The sequence below is a fragment of the Protopterus annectens genome, chromosome 14.part0, assembly GCF_019279795.1.
Source record: "Protopterus annectens isolate FY-2018-M chromosome 14.part0, PAN1.0, whole genome shotgun sequence".
Lineage (NCBI taxonomy): Eukaryota > Metazoa > Chordata > Ceratodontiformes > Protopteridae > Protopterus > Protopterus annectens.
Window position 1 is genome coordinate 1,014,056,743 of NC_056748.1, and position 19,905 is coordinate 1,014,076,647.

General features: G+C 38.0%; 1 protein-coding gene across 1 annotated transcript in view; it reads right to left on the bottom strand.

Annotated features, from left to right (window-relative positions):
• Positions 1-19,905, bottom strand: part of UNC5B (unc-5 netrin receptor B) — a 1,477,685-nt gene that overhangs the window by 101,879 nt on the left and 1,355,901 nt on the right. The window contains exon 9 of the mRNA XM_044056822.1: positions 3,106-3,300. Coding sequence (XP_043912757.1) covers positions 3,106-3,300 — 195 coding nt within the window. The remainder of the gene's footprint in view (positions 1-3,105; positions 3,301-19,905) is intronic.

The following is a 19,905-nucleotide window of genomic DNA, read 5'->3' on the forward strand; positions in this document are numbered from 1 at the left end:
CAGGTACAAGGTCCTGTTACGTCTTCCCATTTGTATGTGCACACTCCCATAGATATACAATGAAGGCTACTGTGTGAACATGATTGGTATAGTCTAGTGCATGTCCCTACATAATAGTTGGCATGCATATACCTCTATCCCCGGCACACACTGACAATGCAGAGGGTTGGACTGCATCTCATTCCCTATCCAGGATGGGTAAGTCAGCACTTATCGTCTCTTGCTGGCTCCTCCAGCTTCAAGTTAGCATGCTAATTGCAGGTCATTTGAATCAGTCAAGGCTTTAGCTCTCTGCAGCACAGAGCTGGCATTGCATATTAAAATGTTAGGTCTGCCAGTGAGGAATCCAAGTAAATAAAATGCGAAAATATCTTATTTTTGAGGGGAATTTACCACTTGTAAGCAATTCTTCCTTATTTCTGTTACTTTCTATGAAAAGTCATTATCAACTCTGACAACAGAACTAACACTTTTCAAAGGGGGTTGTCCAAGCAGTTCTTTTAACATTTTTTTTTATCCACATGGGGGAGGAATTTAAAAATTAAAGACCCATGAAAGACTCCTTCCTTAGCAGTATGTTTTGTGACAGATTTATAGTATCATCCTGTCTATACCGTCAAAAAGCTGTCTTGAAGTTTCAGCACTTTTGTAATCCAGCTGGTGAGGAAATGAGCCATATTTTTCCTTCCATTTTCTTAGGTACATCATATATTTTTACTTCATGTTTTTCTACATCACCTTATGTTATCACTATCCAGTTATTTTGTTATAGGAAACATTGAGGGGGATTTTCTTGCCTCTCAGTCTCATTTAAGCTCGTTTCTTTACTGTCTATATCAGCTTCTTCTTGTTCGATTTCTTGAATGCAGTCTACTTTCATATCCATACTGTCTATTTTTAAGGACAATTCTTGCATGTATGATATTATCTCCTGGAAATATTTCTGTGCAGAAATGATCTCTTGCCCGGTAGTTTTTTGAAAAAAAGTGGTCTGTTGAGATACCTTCTGAGCAGATTTTTTTTTAATTATTAATGTTTGCTAATATAATTTGATCATGAGGCAAAATACACATTTCCTTCACTGACAACACTGAAAGGATCAAGTTTGTTAGTAAATTCCTGTCAAATATCTTTCTATTATTACAGAGCAACTAAAATCTGCTGCAACACAAGTCACTATCCTGGCCACACACACCCCAGTGTGGAACCCAAGTCAAGCCTAATGAGTCAAACCTGAGCGAGTGAATATAGTCTGAAATCCTCAAAGCTTTTTTTTTGTTTGCTTTGGCAGCACTCATGCCAATAACAATTTTAAGTCTTTCTAAAAGATTTGCCAAATTGTGCCTAAAGAAATGTCTCTCTGAAAAAGTATACCTGTGACACATCATGAAGTAGTATAACCTTAAAGATTATATTTAGTAAAGTAGAATGCAGGGCCTCACTCCATATGTGGTGGTGGTTAGGGTTCTCACTCAAAGAGTTCTGTTGTGTTAGGGACAGATCAGACAATATCTTAACGAAAGAGATATTTACCAAGGAGTGTTAGTGTGGGTTGGGTGGACCCTGTGTTTTGTCCAGAGAGAAGTTTTACATGCCTTGGCTTTGCTCAGAGTTGTTACAAAGGGTTTGTTATAGGCTGCATTCTATTGATCAGGAGCCCTTCTAGTTTTAGTTTCAGTTCCTGTGCCAAAACACTCCTAGATAAAAAGGGGAGATATGAAGGTAAGCTTCCACCAAATGGCTTGGTCAGGAACTAGCCTATCAGAAGTTTCCTGGATGACCATAGCATCCTCTAAGCAAAGTAAGTCTTTACTGACTACAAAGTCATGGAGGAAACCGTTTCAAGATGGCAGGAAACACTAAATGATGTTGATTCTACACCATATTTTGTAAATGTAATAAGTTATTTTTTACATATTTTATTTCCTGTCAGCTCTGCAAACCTCACTGCTTTTGGTTACTTAAATATTTTGTTCACGTCTTATATAGCTTCTGCAGTCGATGACAGCAGTAATTCTTAGACACCTGCAGATCCTATAGTTACCTGGGACTGTAAAGTAATAGAGAAAGATTGATTACTCTAATGCATAAAAGTATGTGATAGTACTACATTGAAATTTTGAAAGAACATTGTGGCGTTTTTTTTTTTTTCTTTAGTTAAATTATTGCTTTATGTTACAGAAGTTACTCCTTTGATTCCCATATATTTTGTGATGGGTGGAGTGCTTCACAACATCATTTACATTTACTTCTTTTCATGTGGTGACTCAACTTCTGAGGGTGTGAAACTGTCCTTGTACAACAAGACATAACTAAACAGAAATATCTAAAATGAGAAGATTTTCCCTTTAATTCTTACACAGGAAAAAAATATTTGTCTCTAGATCATTATGGATTTTCTTCTTTTTTTGCATTCCTCATTGGCAAAATTACTGAGTTTCACAATCCAGTGATAAAATTTAACGGAAATGTATGATTCTTGCTGCTAGCTTTCTCCTTCTACATTTCTGGGTAAAAGTTTGCATTCACCTATTACATTCAATGCAAGAGCTCACACTACAAGTTAAGTGTCAGGGAGTTTAGCTGAAAGGTAGTGGTGTGGTGTATATGTGTGTAAGTGTGTTTATAGGGGTAAGAGAAGTCTAAGATGATTGTGTGTGTGTGTGTGTGTGTGTGTGTGTGTGTGTGTGTGTGTGTGTGTGTGTGTGTGTGTGTGTGTGTGTGTGTGTGTTTGTGGGTGTGGGTGTAGGTGATTGTATCCATGGGTGCAATCCGGTGTGGGTGTTTTATCTATGGTGAGGATGTGTTTGCGTGTGTGTTGTGTGTGTGGAGGCCTGTAGGCATGAGTTCATGCATATGTGGTAATAAAGACCTGTTAACCTACTTTCATTCTCCCCTTTGCCTTGTCAACTCTGCAGAGAGTGATGATTACCCAAGGGGTCACTCTCAGAGTTGGCTGCATCTTGTAAGAGTAAGAGATATCAACAAACAGATGTACAATTTTTTTTCACATATGAACACATTTAATTTAAATTCATAGTGTACCACTACATTGTCAGACTTAATTAGGGAACTTTAAACAAAAAAAAGATAGAATACTCTCACCTTGGCGTGCATGTTTAAAATTCACAGGATGAAAGCCACCCGTTAATGCTGCAGAGGAGTCTGTGATATGAGTGTTCAAATTGCGATGGCTGCGACGATACACAATCAGCCCAATCATCATGGCAATAATTACAAAAATAAAAATGGCAACCACCAAGCCAACATACAGAGCTATGTCACCTGAGGTTTCTAGAGCTGGAAGAACATAAGAATAAAGAGAAAAGAAGTCAGAATACAATTATTTGACAAAAAATCTCCACACAGTTTTAAAAATGTTACAAACTCATTCTATCCCCAAAACAACATTCCTATATCATTTGCATAATGTCAACTTATAACAGATGAATGAGATGTGACTGGCACTTTAGGTTTGTTCCCACTGAGCCAAACTTGTTTAAAAGGACAGTCAGTCACACAAGAAACTGCTGAGAAATGCATCAAACAAACATCCCAGCCACACAGTTACGTCTGCAGTGTAAAAGTCATAGAGGTGGAGCTGATGTCAGAATTATTTTTGGTACAAACTAGCCACACACTGCTGTTAAGATAGATATGTTCCATCTTAGTAGGGAACGAGCAATAAACAAGCAATCATAGATTCTTCATTATAACTATCAAAACACAGAGAGGAAGTGAGTGACAGAAAGAGTCCTGCAGAGATATTTTATGCTCTCAGTTTAGTGAACAAAGAAATAAACAAATGAAATATTGCACTCATGTGCTGAATGTAGGTCTTGTGATGTGTGTGCCTAATTATACAAATATAAAATACACACACACACACACACACACACACACACACACACACACACACACAAAATGGTTGTATAACTCCCCGAAACTTAACTGACTGATGCTATGACTGAATAAAAAAAAACACAAACTTCAAGCCGATGAAAATTCAGGGGAAAAAAAGGATTTTTAGAAGGAGTACAAGACCCCTCCCATCTTCCATGTATGAGATTTCACCCTCACTCCCTTACTTGTACACCAACTCTGTGGATGTGTCAACCAAAAGAAAAAAGAAACTGAAAAGACCACACACAGTACTGAAACTACACTGACAGTGACTTACTATGGAAACAGGGTGGCCAGATTTCCAACCAGCCAGGTAGGGACGACAAAAAAAATAAAAACTCTTTCACAGCAAGTGAAGAGCAAAAAAAAAAAGGTCTTTAATGCGGAACAATAGCTCTGCACTAAACACGGAGCTTCTAGTGTTTAATGCATTGCAGTTCCACATTCAACAGAAGTAGCTCCGTGTTTAGCGATTTTTGATTAGCCCATATACCGGCATACGGGCCAATCAAAAATCGTTAAACATGGAGCTACTTCTGTTTAATGCGGAACACAAGAAGCTCCGTGTTTAGCGATTTTTGATTGGCCTGTATGCCAGGTATACAGGCCAATCAAAAAAAAAAAAAAAACAAAGCGGAGGCTGGCCGGGATTTAAACCGGCAGGGCGGGACTCGGGATCAGGCTGCTGATCTCGGGACAGTCCCGCCCAAATAGGGATGTCTGACAACCCTGTATGGAAAACACAGACAGGAGAGCAGAAAATTAGCAAGTGTAAATCAACAAGTTGAACCTATCCATTTACAACTCATCCACTAGTAGGTTAACCATATGTATAACATATGTAAGCAATAATGCATTACAAGGTACGAAAGGGAAATAGACTGCCCAGATGTGATGTGAGGCCTAAATCCCACAGAAGAAGGACCACCCCCAACTCTAGAATTCTGTTAATTCCTTATCCCATCCAGGACAGCATTAGGCAGTAAGGCATTCAACAAAAGATGCACAAGCTTTTTTTTTTTTTTGTGATTTTAATATATGTACAAAAAGTTTCTGTTTGATTAATTTTTTTTGGAAAATATAGCTCTTATTGTTTATTTATAGAGAAAGATTTCAGTGACTGCTCCTTTTACACAATAAAAAGTAAATGTGTACCTAAATGTCTGACAATAAAAGTAAAAATGGTGTGTGTGTGTGTGTGTGTGTGTGTGTGTGTGTGTGTGTGTGTGTGTGTGTGTGTGTGTGTGTTTAAACTAACTTCAGACAGGAACATTTGATACAGAGGTATCTGACTGGAGTAATAACATTCTGCTTTGCATTTTTTTCAAATAAAGATTTCAGTACCCAAACTACTCTGACTGACCTGTTACATTGGGAGGAGAAGAAATCTGGTTGGACCTGTGACATTTTGTAGTGTACTTTATAGAAAAACAGAAGTAATACAAAGTATATTAAAACAATTCCAAACAGCATAATTTGACACTGTATGACTTTTCTGACTGGCCAGGAGCTGTGACATTCTGCTATGGACATTATTAGGAGTGGTACACATGTTCAGTCTACAACCAGGAGCTGTGACATTCTGCTATGGATGTTATTAGGAGTGGTACATATGTTCAGTCTAGCACCAGGAGCTGTGACATTCTGCTATGGACATTATCAGGAGTGGTACTCATGTTCAGTCTAGTGCCAGGAGCTGTAACATTCTGCTATGAATGTTATTAGGAGTGGTACACATGTTCAGTTTAGCACCAGGAGCTGTGACATTCTGCTATGGACATTATTAGGAGTAGCACACATGTTCAGTTTAGCACCAGGAGCTGTGACATTCTGCTCTGGACGTTATTAGGAGTGGCACACATGTTCAGTCTAGCGCCAAGAGCTGTGATATTCTGCTATGGACATTATTAGGAGTGGTACACATGTTTTGTCTAGCACCAGGAGCTGTGACATCCTTCTATGGACATTATTAGGAGTGGTACACAAGTTCAGTCTAGCACCAGGAACTGTGACATTCTGCTAGGGACGTTATTAGAAGTATCACACATGTTCAGTCTAGCACCAGGAACTGCAACATTCTGCTATGTATGTTATTAGGAGTAGCACACATCTTCAGTCTAGCACCAGAAGCTGTGACATTCTGCTATGGACGTTACTAGGAGTGGTACACATGTTCAGTCTAGCGCCAGGAGAAATGATATTCTACTATGGACATTATTAGGAGTAGTACACATGTTCAGTCTAGCACCAGGAGCTGTGACATTCTGCTATGGATGTTATTAGGAGTGGTACACATGTTCAGTCTAGCACCAGGAGCTGTGACATTCTGCTATGGATGTTATTAGGAGTGGTACACATGTTCAGTCTAGCACCAGGAGCTGTGACATTCTGATATGGATGTTATTAGGAGTGTTACATGTTCAATCTAGCACTACTCTGTGGTAACAGGCACTTTTCTAAAGCACCTAGTCTCCTGTATTTGACTGAAGCTGTGAAATGCTAGGGGGCATCCCAATTGTACTTTATAACAACAGAAAAGTAATATATTAAAATAAAAATGTTTTATTTACACATTGTTTCACAGTACTGTGACTGTTGGCTAACTTTTTTTTAACTCTGAACTGCTGTGGCTTGACATCTGTCAAATTTGTTGTCGAAACCCAGAATTTCCCAGCTATTCTGACAGTTGTCTTACAGCAGCATTTGTAGCAGTTAGGTCCATTAGGTTACAGACAGGATTATGGAGCTGATTAAGAAGGTTTAATAGTGGCATGATTTCACTAAATAAGAAGCCTCTATTGTGCACTCTTGTTTTTTATTGGGATTTATACACAGCCAGGTATATTATTTTAAAAATAAAATTTCAACCAGTGACACACTGAAAGATCACTGGCTACATGATGTTGACTTCAAAACCTTCCAGAGAAGAGTTTGGAAGACATAAAGCTATTGAGTATGCATTTTTTTGCTACATGGATAAATAGTATAACTAAATGTTGCACCAAGCCTAGCAATAATGCAAACCAGACTACAAACAAACAAATTATTAACCAACTAAATCTCATCATATAAAAATCACATGCACATACCAGCTCAGAATATGTACCTATATACACTGAAGGAGTCAGCCTGATTCCATGGCGATATCACGGAAAAAGAGGATGGGAGACCCAAAGTAGCCATGATCCTTCCATTCCAATATCCATGATTATGCCGAGTACCCTCTTTGTATTGTGCATGATAATGATCATTGAAGCAGTACTTTCATAGTATGAACTGTACAGCAGTCATAATATGAATGGGTGAGTACCCAACAGTATGGGGTCCTAACCATGGGTATAGGTGGAGGTTACAGTCTAGTTGCAAAACCATGAGAATTTCTAGAAGTGAGGTAGCCTACAATTATTGGATAATGTGTGAATGGAAGCCAAGTTGGGAGCATCACAAAATCCTGGACAGAGATAAGTTTGAAGAAGACCACAGTGCAGTTTATCTAGAGAAATGTTTGTAGACCTTGTCATATTTTTTAAGGCAGGAAATGATGGAGTTAGCCAGCCACTTAGAATGCATCTTTCTTAAGATAGTGGCTGACATGAAAAACATGAATATACAGTCCATGTGCCTGAAGACCATGATTAATTTCTTTTAGATGAATAACACATTCTCTACACATATCATCTGACTTTCAAGATCATGGATGAGTAACAGTTCTGCTGTTGTCTGTAATTCTACTATATGCTTGTATATTTTGAACCTTATTTTTCTTTAAATTTTAGCAAAACAGTATATCAGATAAGTCATTTTGCATTTTAGGAAGAGTTGCCTTCAATATGTTCATTCCTGTACAAATTTTAAATTAAATAAACTAAACAACATGCAAACATATAAAGCCTGAATCAGCTAACTGATACTGAATGTTAAAAAACAATTAATGCCTGAAATACTTTAGTCACCATTAAAATATCAGAAAGCTACTCAATATGAAGAAAATGAGGTTATTATAAACTTCATCTGAAAAAATAATTCACAGAGGTTGTGTCAATAAATATGTCAGTTCCAAGCTCTGAATAAAGTAGAGTCTCTGAATAATTAAAATAAAAATAAAATCTTCTACCACACACTGGGTGATCATAGAAATACTCTTATCAGCAATAAATTCATCAGAGTAAAAGCTGCTAACTGACTGAAAAGCAATTAAAACTGAACCATCTCTCCTTACAATGAAGAATGTGTGAAACTGAAAAAAGAATGTCCTCACAGAAGATCAAAGTTAGTCTGATAAATCAGCACGACGTACTAGTATCTTTGCAAAAAAAAAGAAAAAGGTAACATACTGGACAAAGAAGGTTAGTCCAGAAGACACAGGATTATGATGAAAGGTATTCTAGAAAGTGATATGGATATACCACTGTGTAGTAAGTAAAGGACAGTCCACAAAATTCAAAGGCCCCAGCATCTTTAGTCTCAGGATACGTTTAACGGTGCAAATACAGTCTTGTGTTCAGTGTCAAAAATTAACATGATCCTGCACCACAATAATTCATGCAGTCTTAACTGATTACATTAATGTCTATATTTTTCCAGTGAAGTTTACAGAGCTGTTTTTATAACACTTTTTATAATGTTTTATGTTAGTGGCTGCTTAATGGATTGTAGTGGAAATATTAAATAAGAAAAGCCATGTTATATTCCTAATCTTTTTAAGATTTACTAAACCCTTGAGCAAACTATGTAGACATTATTGTTTTGTATCATAACTGTTCACTGAACTGTAGTTTGATGTGCTCTTACATTTCTATAGAAATTAGTATTATTTCTTCCTAATGAATGCCACACACACACTGTCTGCAAAGGGTGTGAGTAAATGAAGATTTGCACTTTCCGTATAAGCCTGAAAAGAGTTGAACATTCTGTATATACAGTTGACAGAAAAAAGTAGGATTAAGAGTTGCAAACAGATATTTAGGTTGTCTTTGAGTTAAGATGTAGTGGAGGGCTATGAGGGAGTTAAGATCAGGTCCTAGTGGCAGGGGCTTTTGAGAAGTCTTAAACAGGAAGGTTAGATGTTTTAGGATAACATAGGTTCATAGGCTGGTACTAGGCTATCGCCCCTAGGGCCTTTACAAGCCCAGCCATAACAATTCCCTGGCTATTTCTTCCCACAGTATTTACTTCCCTGGACCCCTGTCTAGCAGGGTGACTGACATGATCCCCAGGGTGAATTTCCTATCTCCTATCCAATCATCAAGTTTCCTTTTGAAGAGGGCCAAAGAGGCGCCCTGCTTGACATGTATGGGCAGTCTATTCCAGAGTCTGGGGAGTCTATGGGTCAGGAACATATCTCTCAGCATGTTTTGTTCATTGTGATTACAAGGTTTAGATCCCTGAAGCATGTGTGTCTCTGAGGGATTGGGATTTCTTTAAGTGTAGCATGTCCAACAGCTCTGGGTTTGACATGGCCTTGTATGTTAAGCAGAGATCGCCTCTGAGTATATGATATGATATATATATATATGATATATGATATGCGACAGAGTAAAGGTGGAGTTTTTTTAGATGGTCAGCATAGGGCATCTGCTTTAGGCCTGTGATTCTTTTAGTGAGGTATTTCTGCGGCCTTTCCAGTTGTTGCAGATGTCTTGAGAGGTACATACGAAATGGGGGCATTGTATTCTATAATGGGTCTAATGAGGGATGAGTACAGTGGGACAATGACATCCTTTTTTCTGGATGAAAAGCCCTTAGTGATGAGGTGTGCCACATTGAAGGATTTCCTAACTGTTGTGGCGATGTGGTTATCGAAGGTGAGACCACTGTCCACCTGTGTCCCTAAGTCTCTTATCACACTTTCGGTGTTTAGTGTACTGCCACCTATGTGGTAATTCACGGGTACATGTCTTTTCCCAAAGGGGATAACTATACATTTCTTGGCATTGAGCTTGAGCCCATGACTCTGGCACCAAGCATCTGTTTCTGGAAGGACCTTTTGTAGAATATCCACATAATTTGGGGATTCAATAATGGGTCCCTCTTTGCAGTCATCTGCGAACTTTGTTAGCTAGAGTCCCTTAGTGTTGGCCTGTACTTCAGAGAAGTAGATGCCAAACGAGAGCGGGCCCAGGACTGAACCCTGAGGTACTCCACTTGTCACTTGTCTGGAGCTGGATTTGAAGCCAGTGTCACTTGTCTGGAGTTGGATTTGGAGTTTACTTGCATTAAAATATTTAAACTTATTATACAAGATTGCAAAGTATTATTTAATGTTAACATGAAAATCAAAATAACAGCTATTAGACAATACATAAAGACAAATGTTGAGACTCCATATATGGAGCTGATTCTTGTGAGAATGAATAAGCAAAACTGAAGTAACTAGGCTACAATGTAAATGCCTGCAAAGATTATATCACATTAAGCAAATGTATACAACCAGTTAAAAAAAGAAAACTATTCTGGCTTGCGTTCAAGAGACACTGAGGGATGCAGATTAATTTATGAGTATAAACAAAAATGGAAGAAAGGCACAACAACCTCTGGTCACAAAATCAATTACTGTAAAGAGCTCAGATAAATTAAACTTAAAAAAAACAATTGCAGCTAACAAAGGCACAATTTGCTTACTAGAATTTACAGTGCCTGGCACAACAAAAACACATTATACTGTTATAATATAACGCATGTACGGGAAATAAGAGCATTTAGCAAGTTTATTTGTTAATATAACATTTAAAAAATCATAATGTCATACTAACAGTGGACTGGAAATGGTTACAGACCCAAAGACTGAAAAGAAATATGCTCATCAAGGAAAGGCTTAACCACTGAAACAATGGCATTAACACAGGCACACAATCTGAGTGATTCCTTTTAGAGGATGTAACCCAAGTAACACTGATTTATTCTTCAGATACTGATATCTGAAATAAAGGAAAAGTACACTTTTGTAAGGAATTTACCATAACAGTAGATGTTTGAGTAGGTTTGGTGCTGCAGTCATCACAAGTGGAATCTTCATGCAGGGAGATTCCAGATGTCTGTCTGACCTGGGTGGGCACTCATTCCACCTTTCCTGGGATGTCTGCGTACTCCCAGTACAATGGTGGCATCAGTCCATGCATCTTTAGTGTTTTTCTTACCCTCCAGTGGCTGGAGTAGAATCTTCTAAAGGAGAAGGCTTTCTTCTATGACCTGTTAACTAAGGCCAGCTAGGCCAACCATCCCAGAAGTGTTTTCTCTAGGCCAGAGTCCAGAAAGGAAGTAATAGCAGCTGAAGTGGACGAGGGACCTAGGGACTTACCCCAGCCTCAGAATGTCAAGGAAAGGGAAGATGGAGGGATTGATACAGCAACAGTGATTCTACTCCAGCATTTAGTATTATAGTGAGGTCCTTACACAACTGTACTATAGTCTTCACATGGATCACTGTTGCTGTCATCACAGTGGGGACAATTTCTACACTCCCTACTCACTGAACAAGGAACTACAAGAGCCCCATGTAATGGTGGAGGCAAATCCTGCCATGGCTCTAGAATGAATATTCAGGTCTGCAGTGTTTGGAAAAAGTATGAAATGAGGACCTCGTAGCTGCTTTGAGGACACAGACAGTGATAGCTGTTGTACCCCTGGTAGAATGAGATCTGGCAAGGCTTTGTAATGTTTTCCTATGAACCACATAACATGACTGCCAATGCTGTCTCTGTCACAAAATTTGCTGCAGTTGTAACATGCTAGTGTCATAATCTGTGACTAACATGTAAACTGTTGTCTGGGACTTTGCAATTGGGTGCTAAAAAATAACCAGTGAACAAAACAAATAAGCCACTAAACTGCAGGTTCATATCCGGTATATGGAACAATAATATGGCTGCCTTGATTACAGGCTTAGGAAGTCTGTGTCCCTCATAAAACAGCCAAGTAGCCATTGCAAAGCTGACATGGAAGTGCATACTTCAGTCTTGGGGTTTGAATCCTTTATGTCTTCATTTACATACTGTATGACTCCAAGTAACATTCTGGACTGTTTAAAAAATATATAGCGCCTATTAAGCCTAGTCAATAAATTAATGAATAATTACCTAAATAAAACACATTTATCTATATCTATAGCTTTTCAAGCATGTGCGCACACACATACAGATAAAAACAAGGTACATTTCAGGCAATAGACCTACTGGTCATTTTTCATGTGGTAATTATGTTTTGTCCTTATATAAGTAAGACAAAATCTTGTTCATCAAAATAATACAGCAGCTTATCATATGTAATACAGAGGTGGTGATTTGTCTTTGAACATGTAAACGTGGCATATATTATGTGAGGGAAACTTCAGGAACTTTGAAACAAATATTTTCTTTACATCTCAGTAACATCACATGTTCATGTGGTAGAAGTTCCTTATTCATATTAAAAGCCTAGATATGAACCCCAAAGCATTACCATTTTTAAACACCAATTTACTGAAATCCTGTAATTTAATAGAACCCCTTAAATACTCCACTGCACTAACACAAAAATTATTTAAATCATTAAACCTTATGCAAGCTATGATGACATTACAACCCTTACATAAAAACCTTAATCTTAAAATAAATAATCAGACTTTAAATCTAAATTGCTTCCCTCGACTAATAAACACAACCATACAAGACATATATCCATACTTAAACTGCTCTGTTCAAGAATTAAGGAACCAACTGAACCTTCCCAAATCATATTTACTGATCCTGAGACAGATTAAGGAGTTATGTACTAGTTATCTCCATGACTCTATCATTAATAATGAAGACATAGTAATCTGTAATTTACTTTGGAAGACTCTCCTCCTAACTAAAATATCTACCTCATGTACTTACAAAATGATCAAAGAAATTAAATTCCAGAAACATATGCTCATCTCTGACTACTGGAGGAAAAACCTTCCATCCATTGATAATCATAAATTGAATCAAGCAATTAACCTAACAATAAAATCTATATCCCTTCAAAAACTCGCTTTTACTCAACTCATGATCTATAATAATGCATATTTCACACCTACTATTTCACATAAAATTAACCCCAAGAAATCCCCACTCTGCCCTCACTGCAAAGATAAATCTGCTGACCTACTCCACATTTTCTGGAGCTGTAAATGTGTATTCAAACTCTGGAACTCCCTTAAACTTCAACTACAAAAGACGGGCTATCAGACATCTACACTCACCTGGGAATTTATGATATTACACATTCTCCCAAATAATATCTCCAAAAAACAAGCAATTACCCTGATTAATATTTTCCTCTTAATGAAACTTTATATAGCTACCAACTGGCTCAACTCAACCAATAACTCTTGGGAGAACTTTAGATTGATAGCAATGAAACATCTATTAACCCATAAAATAATAATCAACAAAAGGGACCAAAATATTAAATTTTGCAACCTATGGGAACGCATTTTTAATATCATACTTGCATAAACTACCACAAATGACCCTACTTCATCATAACTAAGAATTTTTCACAACATTTTACATTCATAATTTACATAAATATCTATTTCCCTTTAAGACTTTATATATATATTAATCCTACTGAAACTATCTCTTTTGCTATATTGAATTTTGGAAGCATCTATGTACATAGTGTAGATAAGATTGTTTGATTGATTAACCTCTTTTTGTATTAATCTTAATGTACAGCAATTGTTTAATGCTCATATGTTTTTGTTTTTATATGATACATCTCAGTTACTGTCCTGTTTTATTGTAAAAATAAATAAATATTATTGAAAAAAAAGGAAGTTCCTTATTCAAGCACAAGATCCAACACCCTGGTGTGATTTTTTTTCATTTATGGGAATTGATAAGGTTGTTTCAGCATACCACGACTTGATAAACAGATGATTTTAGATAAAAAAGAGAAACAACAAATATTAAATCCTGTGGCAATGTAGTGGACTGGACTGAATGAGTCACTTTAAAAGTGTCTTGGTATCAACTATTTCATACACAACTTTTACTTAGGATAAGTTTTTTTAATTTTTAGGTATATATTTTTCTATATATTTCTTGCAATTTTACAAATTTAACATTAGATGTCACTGCATACATTAGGATACATTTCCAATTTCACAATGTATTCTATTTCATCAATATTGTTTATATCTAGTATTACAATTTTTGACTAGAGTTGATATTTATTAAAATTTATTTTCTGACTTGTATTTTCCTACCTTCTGGGCTTTAAATTTGGATGCATTCATTAAATATTTGTGCATTGAAAAAGCTCTGTGAATTGGAGGGAAACCTGGTTTAATTTGAATAGTGATGATCTTATGGTAAAAGTTAATTTATTACTTCAGTTTGGTGCTGTGTTTATTCTTTTATGTTTCCTACTTGTCTCTATGGATCACCTATTTCGACTAACATTCAGAGCTCTGTTAAATCACAACTGGATCAAAGCTATAATAAGGTAGCTAGATTTGCAACTAACCTGCCACATAAAGCTCATCATTGTTCTGCCTTACGTGTTCTCAGCTGGTTAGAACTTCCACATCGACTAGCCCATACACAACTTCTTCTAATCAATAAAATACGATATAACCTCTTTACCCCCCTTCTATCTTCTCAGTACTTCATCACTATCTCCAAAGTTGCCCTCTGTGCTCTCAAGACAAAATCCTGTTTGAAATGTACAAAAAAAAATGCATGGAGCAAAGTTTATACTCAAGCTGTATCTCCAAACAATACAACTTTATCATAAATTCAATCAGAACTATCTCTATCCTCCATGTATTTAAGTCCTCTCTCAAATAATTTCTCACTAACTATGCCCATGCACCTCACCTATATGACCTACATTAACAATTACTTTACATTCTTACTAATCTAACCTCTCCTCATACTAGCTATACCTTTCAACACCTGCCCTCTCCCCACTCTTAGGATGGATGAGTATATTTTTAGTTTTATTTCCTAGCATAGCAGACTATACTTCTAATAGTATTGCATATACTGATATTTAATAATTCATTTATTATTTATTTTTTATTTTTATGTTTACATCACTGGTGTTTGCTCATGCTTTGCTGTATCCTACTTATTTCACTATCAGTGTGTGTGTGTGTGTGTGTGTGTGTGTGTGTGTGTGTGTGTGTGTGTGTATATATATATATATATATATATATGTGTGTGTGTGTGTGTGTATATATATATATATATATTTATATATTTTTAATTACTTTGTACTAGTGTTTTATAAGTCTCTGGAGCTTTTCTTCCAGGGCCTCCACTGAAAATGGATATTTATTACCCAGTCTGACTTTCTTGGTAGACAAATGTCAATAAATAAATAAATATGTGTGTGGTTACAGCTCAAAATATCAAAAGCACATTTGACTGAAAAGTTTTTGAAGTGGTGAAAAACACAGAAAGAACAAAATATTGAAAGCACATTTGACTGAATGCACATTTTTATAGTGTTTGTAAGTAGGACTGTGCAGGAAAATGAATGTTTGACTGAAAAGGTAATAGTAACGGGTGTGTATGTGCGAGTGTTTGTAGGTTAGGGTAAAGGTTAGAATTTTGTATGTCTAGTGCTGTGTGTGCTCTGTGTCCTTTTGTGTTGTGTAGTGGTACTGTTAGGGAGAGGGATTTTAGTAATGTAACATGTAGGGTTAGGATTAGCACACATGAGTAAGGTGGCGCAGGGGGTAAAGCCATATACCAGATCAGACTTGCAAAAATATGACTAAAGTGCAGCAAATCAGATTGCAGTGTAGTTGAGCAAAGTACAGTCCACTGCCACAAAAGGTTCATAGGTTAGTACTAGGCTAACTGCCTTTGTGGGCCATTTTAAGCCTAGCCATTTACCCCATCTGAGAATCAAACTCTGGACCTTGTGTTTGTAAGGTAAACACCTTAACCATCATGCCAACCTCCCACCTCTAGTTGACGAAAACAGCTAATTCAACTACCATGTCAACTAACTGTACAGCAAACAAATGGTACTGCAACCATACACATGCACACATAAATGAATAACTAAATATGTGATGAGTTATCCATTAAGAAATCATTTACTTGGACACTTGCATCTTCTCCTCTTTGTGGCAAAAGAAATAATCGATCTGATGTGGAAAATTTAGTACTGTTAGGGAGAGGGATTGTAGTAATGTAACATGTAGGGTTAGGATTAGCACACATGAGTAAGGTGGCGCAGGGGGTAAAGCCATATACCAGATCAGACTTGCAAAAATATGACTAAAGTGCAGCAAATCAGATTGCAGTGTAGTTGAGCAAAGTACAGTCCACTGCCACAAAAGGTTCATAGGATAGTACTAGGCTAACTGCCTTTGTGGGCCATTTTAAGCCTAGCCATTTACCCCATCTGAGAATCAAACTCTGGACCTTGTGTTTGTAAGGTACAAACACAAGGTCTGTATGGTTAATATATTAAATTATCTGTAGACATTCATGGATTGTAATATTCTTCTTATCCCTTTCGTTGGTTACGGATGAAAACAAGCAATGGGATAATTTTGTTAAAGAATACTTCTGCCATAACTTTTGGCATGAAGGAAACTTTTGTGTGCAAACCTGCCCTATATTTGTAGAATAAAAAAGAGGCGTGTTTTACACACTGCCTCTCAGAAATTCTACTTGCTGAAGTTACAGTGTGAGCAGTGCAGCCTTTGAAGTAAAGTATTTGAGGAGTTTTGTAGCTTTTGGCTTGAAAGTCGGTAAATTTAATTTCTCCAGGATGCAATTCAGAATCTAACAGGCTCAACAGGATCTGAGGTGTAGAATGTTTTTAAGAAACTACTTGACAAGTGCCCTAGATGTCAAAAGGGGCTTCATGGACAAGAGGAAGAAAATGAGTGACAGATGTATGTTGAAGACGTTATATTTACGACCAGACATAAACAACCACTCTTACTCATACTGTAGAACCACAGGTACCTTCATGTCATTTTGGATTTTGAGCCCTACTTTGATATCAGACGGAAAATCTCCTCCAATTGAATAGATAAAAATTATTCATACCTAGCCTACTTGCTTCTCTCATTATATTAAGTAAATCTTCAAAGTAAAGGTGATTAAAGTGTAGTAAGATCATATCTTCCACACTTTCAGTCTATGTGCAGACAGGTGTGCATGCAACAATGACACCCTGAGTCTTGTGCAGTTTTACATGTCCTAATGCAGCAGATACAATTACTCTTTAGCCATAAACAACAGTAGGAAGAACTAATGTGGCCTTGACCATACAAAAACAATTAACATCATCCCTGGTTTCACCTCTTACATTTTAAACTACCTTGGGAAGGAAGCTTATGGGAGTCAAAGTTTATAGAAAAAGAGCTGCCATATTCAGGGAGAAGACATCTGCCCAAAACTGCTTGTATGGTGCTCTGTGACACCATGTGTTGCAGTGAAAAACAATAATGTTTATCCATGCTACCTCTCACCAGTGACTAAGGTCTGGAAGGGTACCCTTGTGTAGCAGCCATTCATTAGGGTCTTCTGAAGTGCTGCTTAACTAACTCACTAAGGTATTCTCCTGAGCTCAGTTGTGAGTATAGTACAGTTGTGTACACTTACCATAAATGTAGATGTTCGAGTGTATTCACTGTTGCAGTCATTACATTTGGGTAATCCTGCTGGCAGGTTGCCCTCAGCCAGCCTGAATTCCAAGGTCTTGGGTCCTGCGTCAGCTGCTGTCACCCCCTCCCTGACGTCAGGTCGTCAGGGGTATAAAAGAAGTAGCCGATGTCATTTTCTTCAGTTTTTTCTTGCCCCAGATGTCAGGTGCCCCTAAAAAGGGTAGCCAAAGTTTATATATATGCTTAGAAATACACCAATATACATTTTACCTTCATCTAAAAGCAAATACACCACATAAGTAGTATAAATCAGAGAAGGAAAGATAAGATCCAAAAGAAAAAAGGGGGAAGATGGGTGGGTTACCTGGACTGCAACAGTGAATACACTCGAACATCTACATTTATGGTAAGTGTACACAACTGTACTATGTTCTTTGTGTTTCAGTGTTGTAGTCATTACATTTGGGTACAGTCCCAAAGCTATGGTTGGGAGGCTGGAACTAGACAACAGTAGGAGCTGCTATGAGGCCCTGCAGAACTGCAGTGGCAAAGCCTGCCCTGGATTTAGAGTAGAGTGGCAGATAATGCTTTGTAAAGGTGTGCACTGAACTCCAAGTAGCCACCTCTAAAATGTTTCTGGTTGGTACTCCCCTGAGAAAGGCTGCTGAGGTGGCTGCAGCTCTGGTGGAATGAGGCCTAATTCCCTTAGGCACTGGCTTGCAATGCAGTGTCCTAACCACTTAGAAAGAGTCTGCTTGGAGATAGGCTTTCCTTGTGATCCTGCAGGATATGCCACTAGTAATTGTTCGGTCTTCCTGAAAGCTTTGGTTCTGTCCAAGTAGAATCTAAGCTTTCTGTGTATGTCCAAAGAATGCAGGATTCTCTCCCCCTTGTTCTGTAAATTTGGGTAAAAAGTAGGCAGATGGATGGCTTGGTTAAGCACCACAATGGACACTACTTTAGGCATAAATGTTGGGTTTGTCCTCAGGGAGACCCTGTCTGGATGAAAAATGATGAAAGCTTCCACAGCCATGAGTGCCTGTAGCTCTGAAACTCATCTTGCAGAAGTACTTGCTAGAGCAGCACTGTTTTCCAAGATAAGAACTTCATGTCAGCAGTAGCCGCTGGCTCAAAAGGAGGTAGGGTGAGCTTTTCCAAGACATAGTTGAGGTCCCATGCGGGTATTGGTAGTCTTCTTGAGGGCCTTACATTTTTGGCTCCTCTGAGGTACTGTCTTAATAAAGGATGAGAAAAAAGTGGTGGCTCTATATTGTAATGAGCCAAAATGGCAGAGGCATGAATTTTATTTGATGAAAAAGATAGGCCTTTGTCCAGCATCTCAGTTAAGTACTGCAAAATCTGAGGAATATTTGGTACCGCTGTATAAGTTCATTGTGCCTGGTTCCAGGCACAGAATTTCTTCCATTTTCCAGCATAAGACTTTCTAGTACTAGGCCTTCTGGCTTCCAGAATGACATCCATCACAGCTTTACAGAGAGGTGTTTTTTGTATGACTACATTATCCGCCATGCTGCCAAGTTTAATGTCCTGAGTTGGCTGTACATGATCTGATTGTTTTGCTGGGACAGTAGTCGAGGTATTTGAGGTAAGGCCCAAGCTGGGTATAGAGACAAGTTTCTTAGTATTGGATACAAGTACTGGCATGGTCAGTCTGGGGCAATCAGTATCATCTTTGGCTTCTCCTGTCTGACCTTTAGGAGCACCTTGGGGAGGAGAGGCAGTGGAGGAAAGGCATATACTGATAGGTTTTTCCAGCTGAAAGATAGGGCGCCCACTTTCCATGCTTGTCTGTGATAAGTCCTTATGCAGAATCTTTTTAGTTGGTAATTGAGAGGGGAGGCAAATAGATCTATGACCGGGCATCCCCATTTCCTTGCTATCATGCTGAAGACTTGTGGATCCAGCTTCCACTTGTGGGGGTCCATGAGGTTTCTGCTTAGTTTGTCTGCCAGAGTATTTTCCTTTCCTGGCAGGAATTGTGCCTGCAGATGTACTTGGTAAGTCAATGCTGTGTCCCACAAGGTCATGGCTAGTCTGCAAAGGGGGTAAGAATGTGTGCCCCCCTGCTTGTTTATATACCACATGACCGTGGTGTTGTCTGTCTTTATCAGTAGTTGTCCTGGATGAAGTAGGTCCTTGAAGGCTGTCAGGGCATTTTGAACAGCTAACATCTATTTTTGATTGATATGTAAATACATTTGGTTTGAGGACCATGTGTCCTGAATGCATCTTCCTGCCATGTGGGCTCCCCAGGCATAGTCTGATGTATCCGTTGTTAGTGTCTGCCTAGCTGGAGGTAATGTGAATGGCTGTCCCTTGTTCTGGTGACAAGCCTTTGCCCACCATCGAAACTCCTGTTGCAGGCAGGGAATGAGAGTAATGACTGTTTCCAGGCT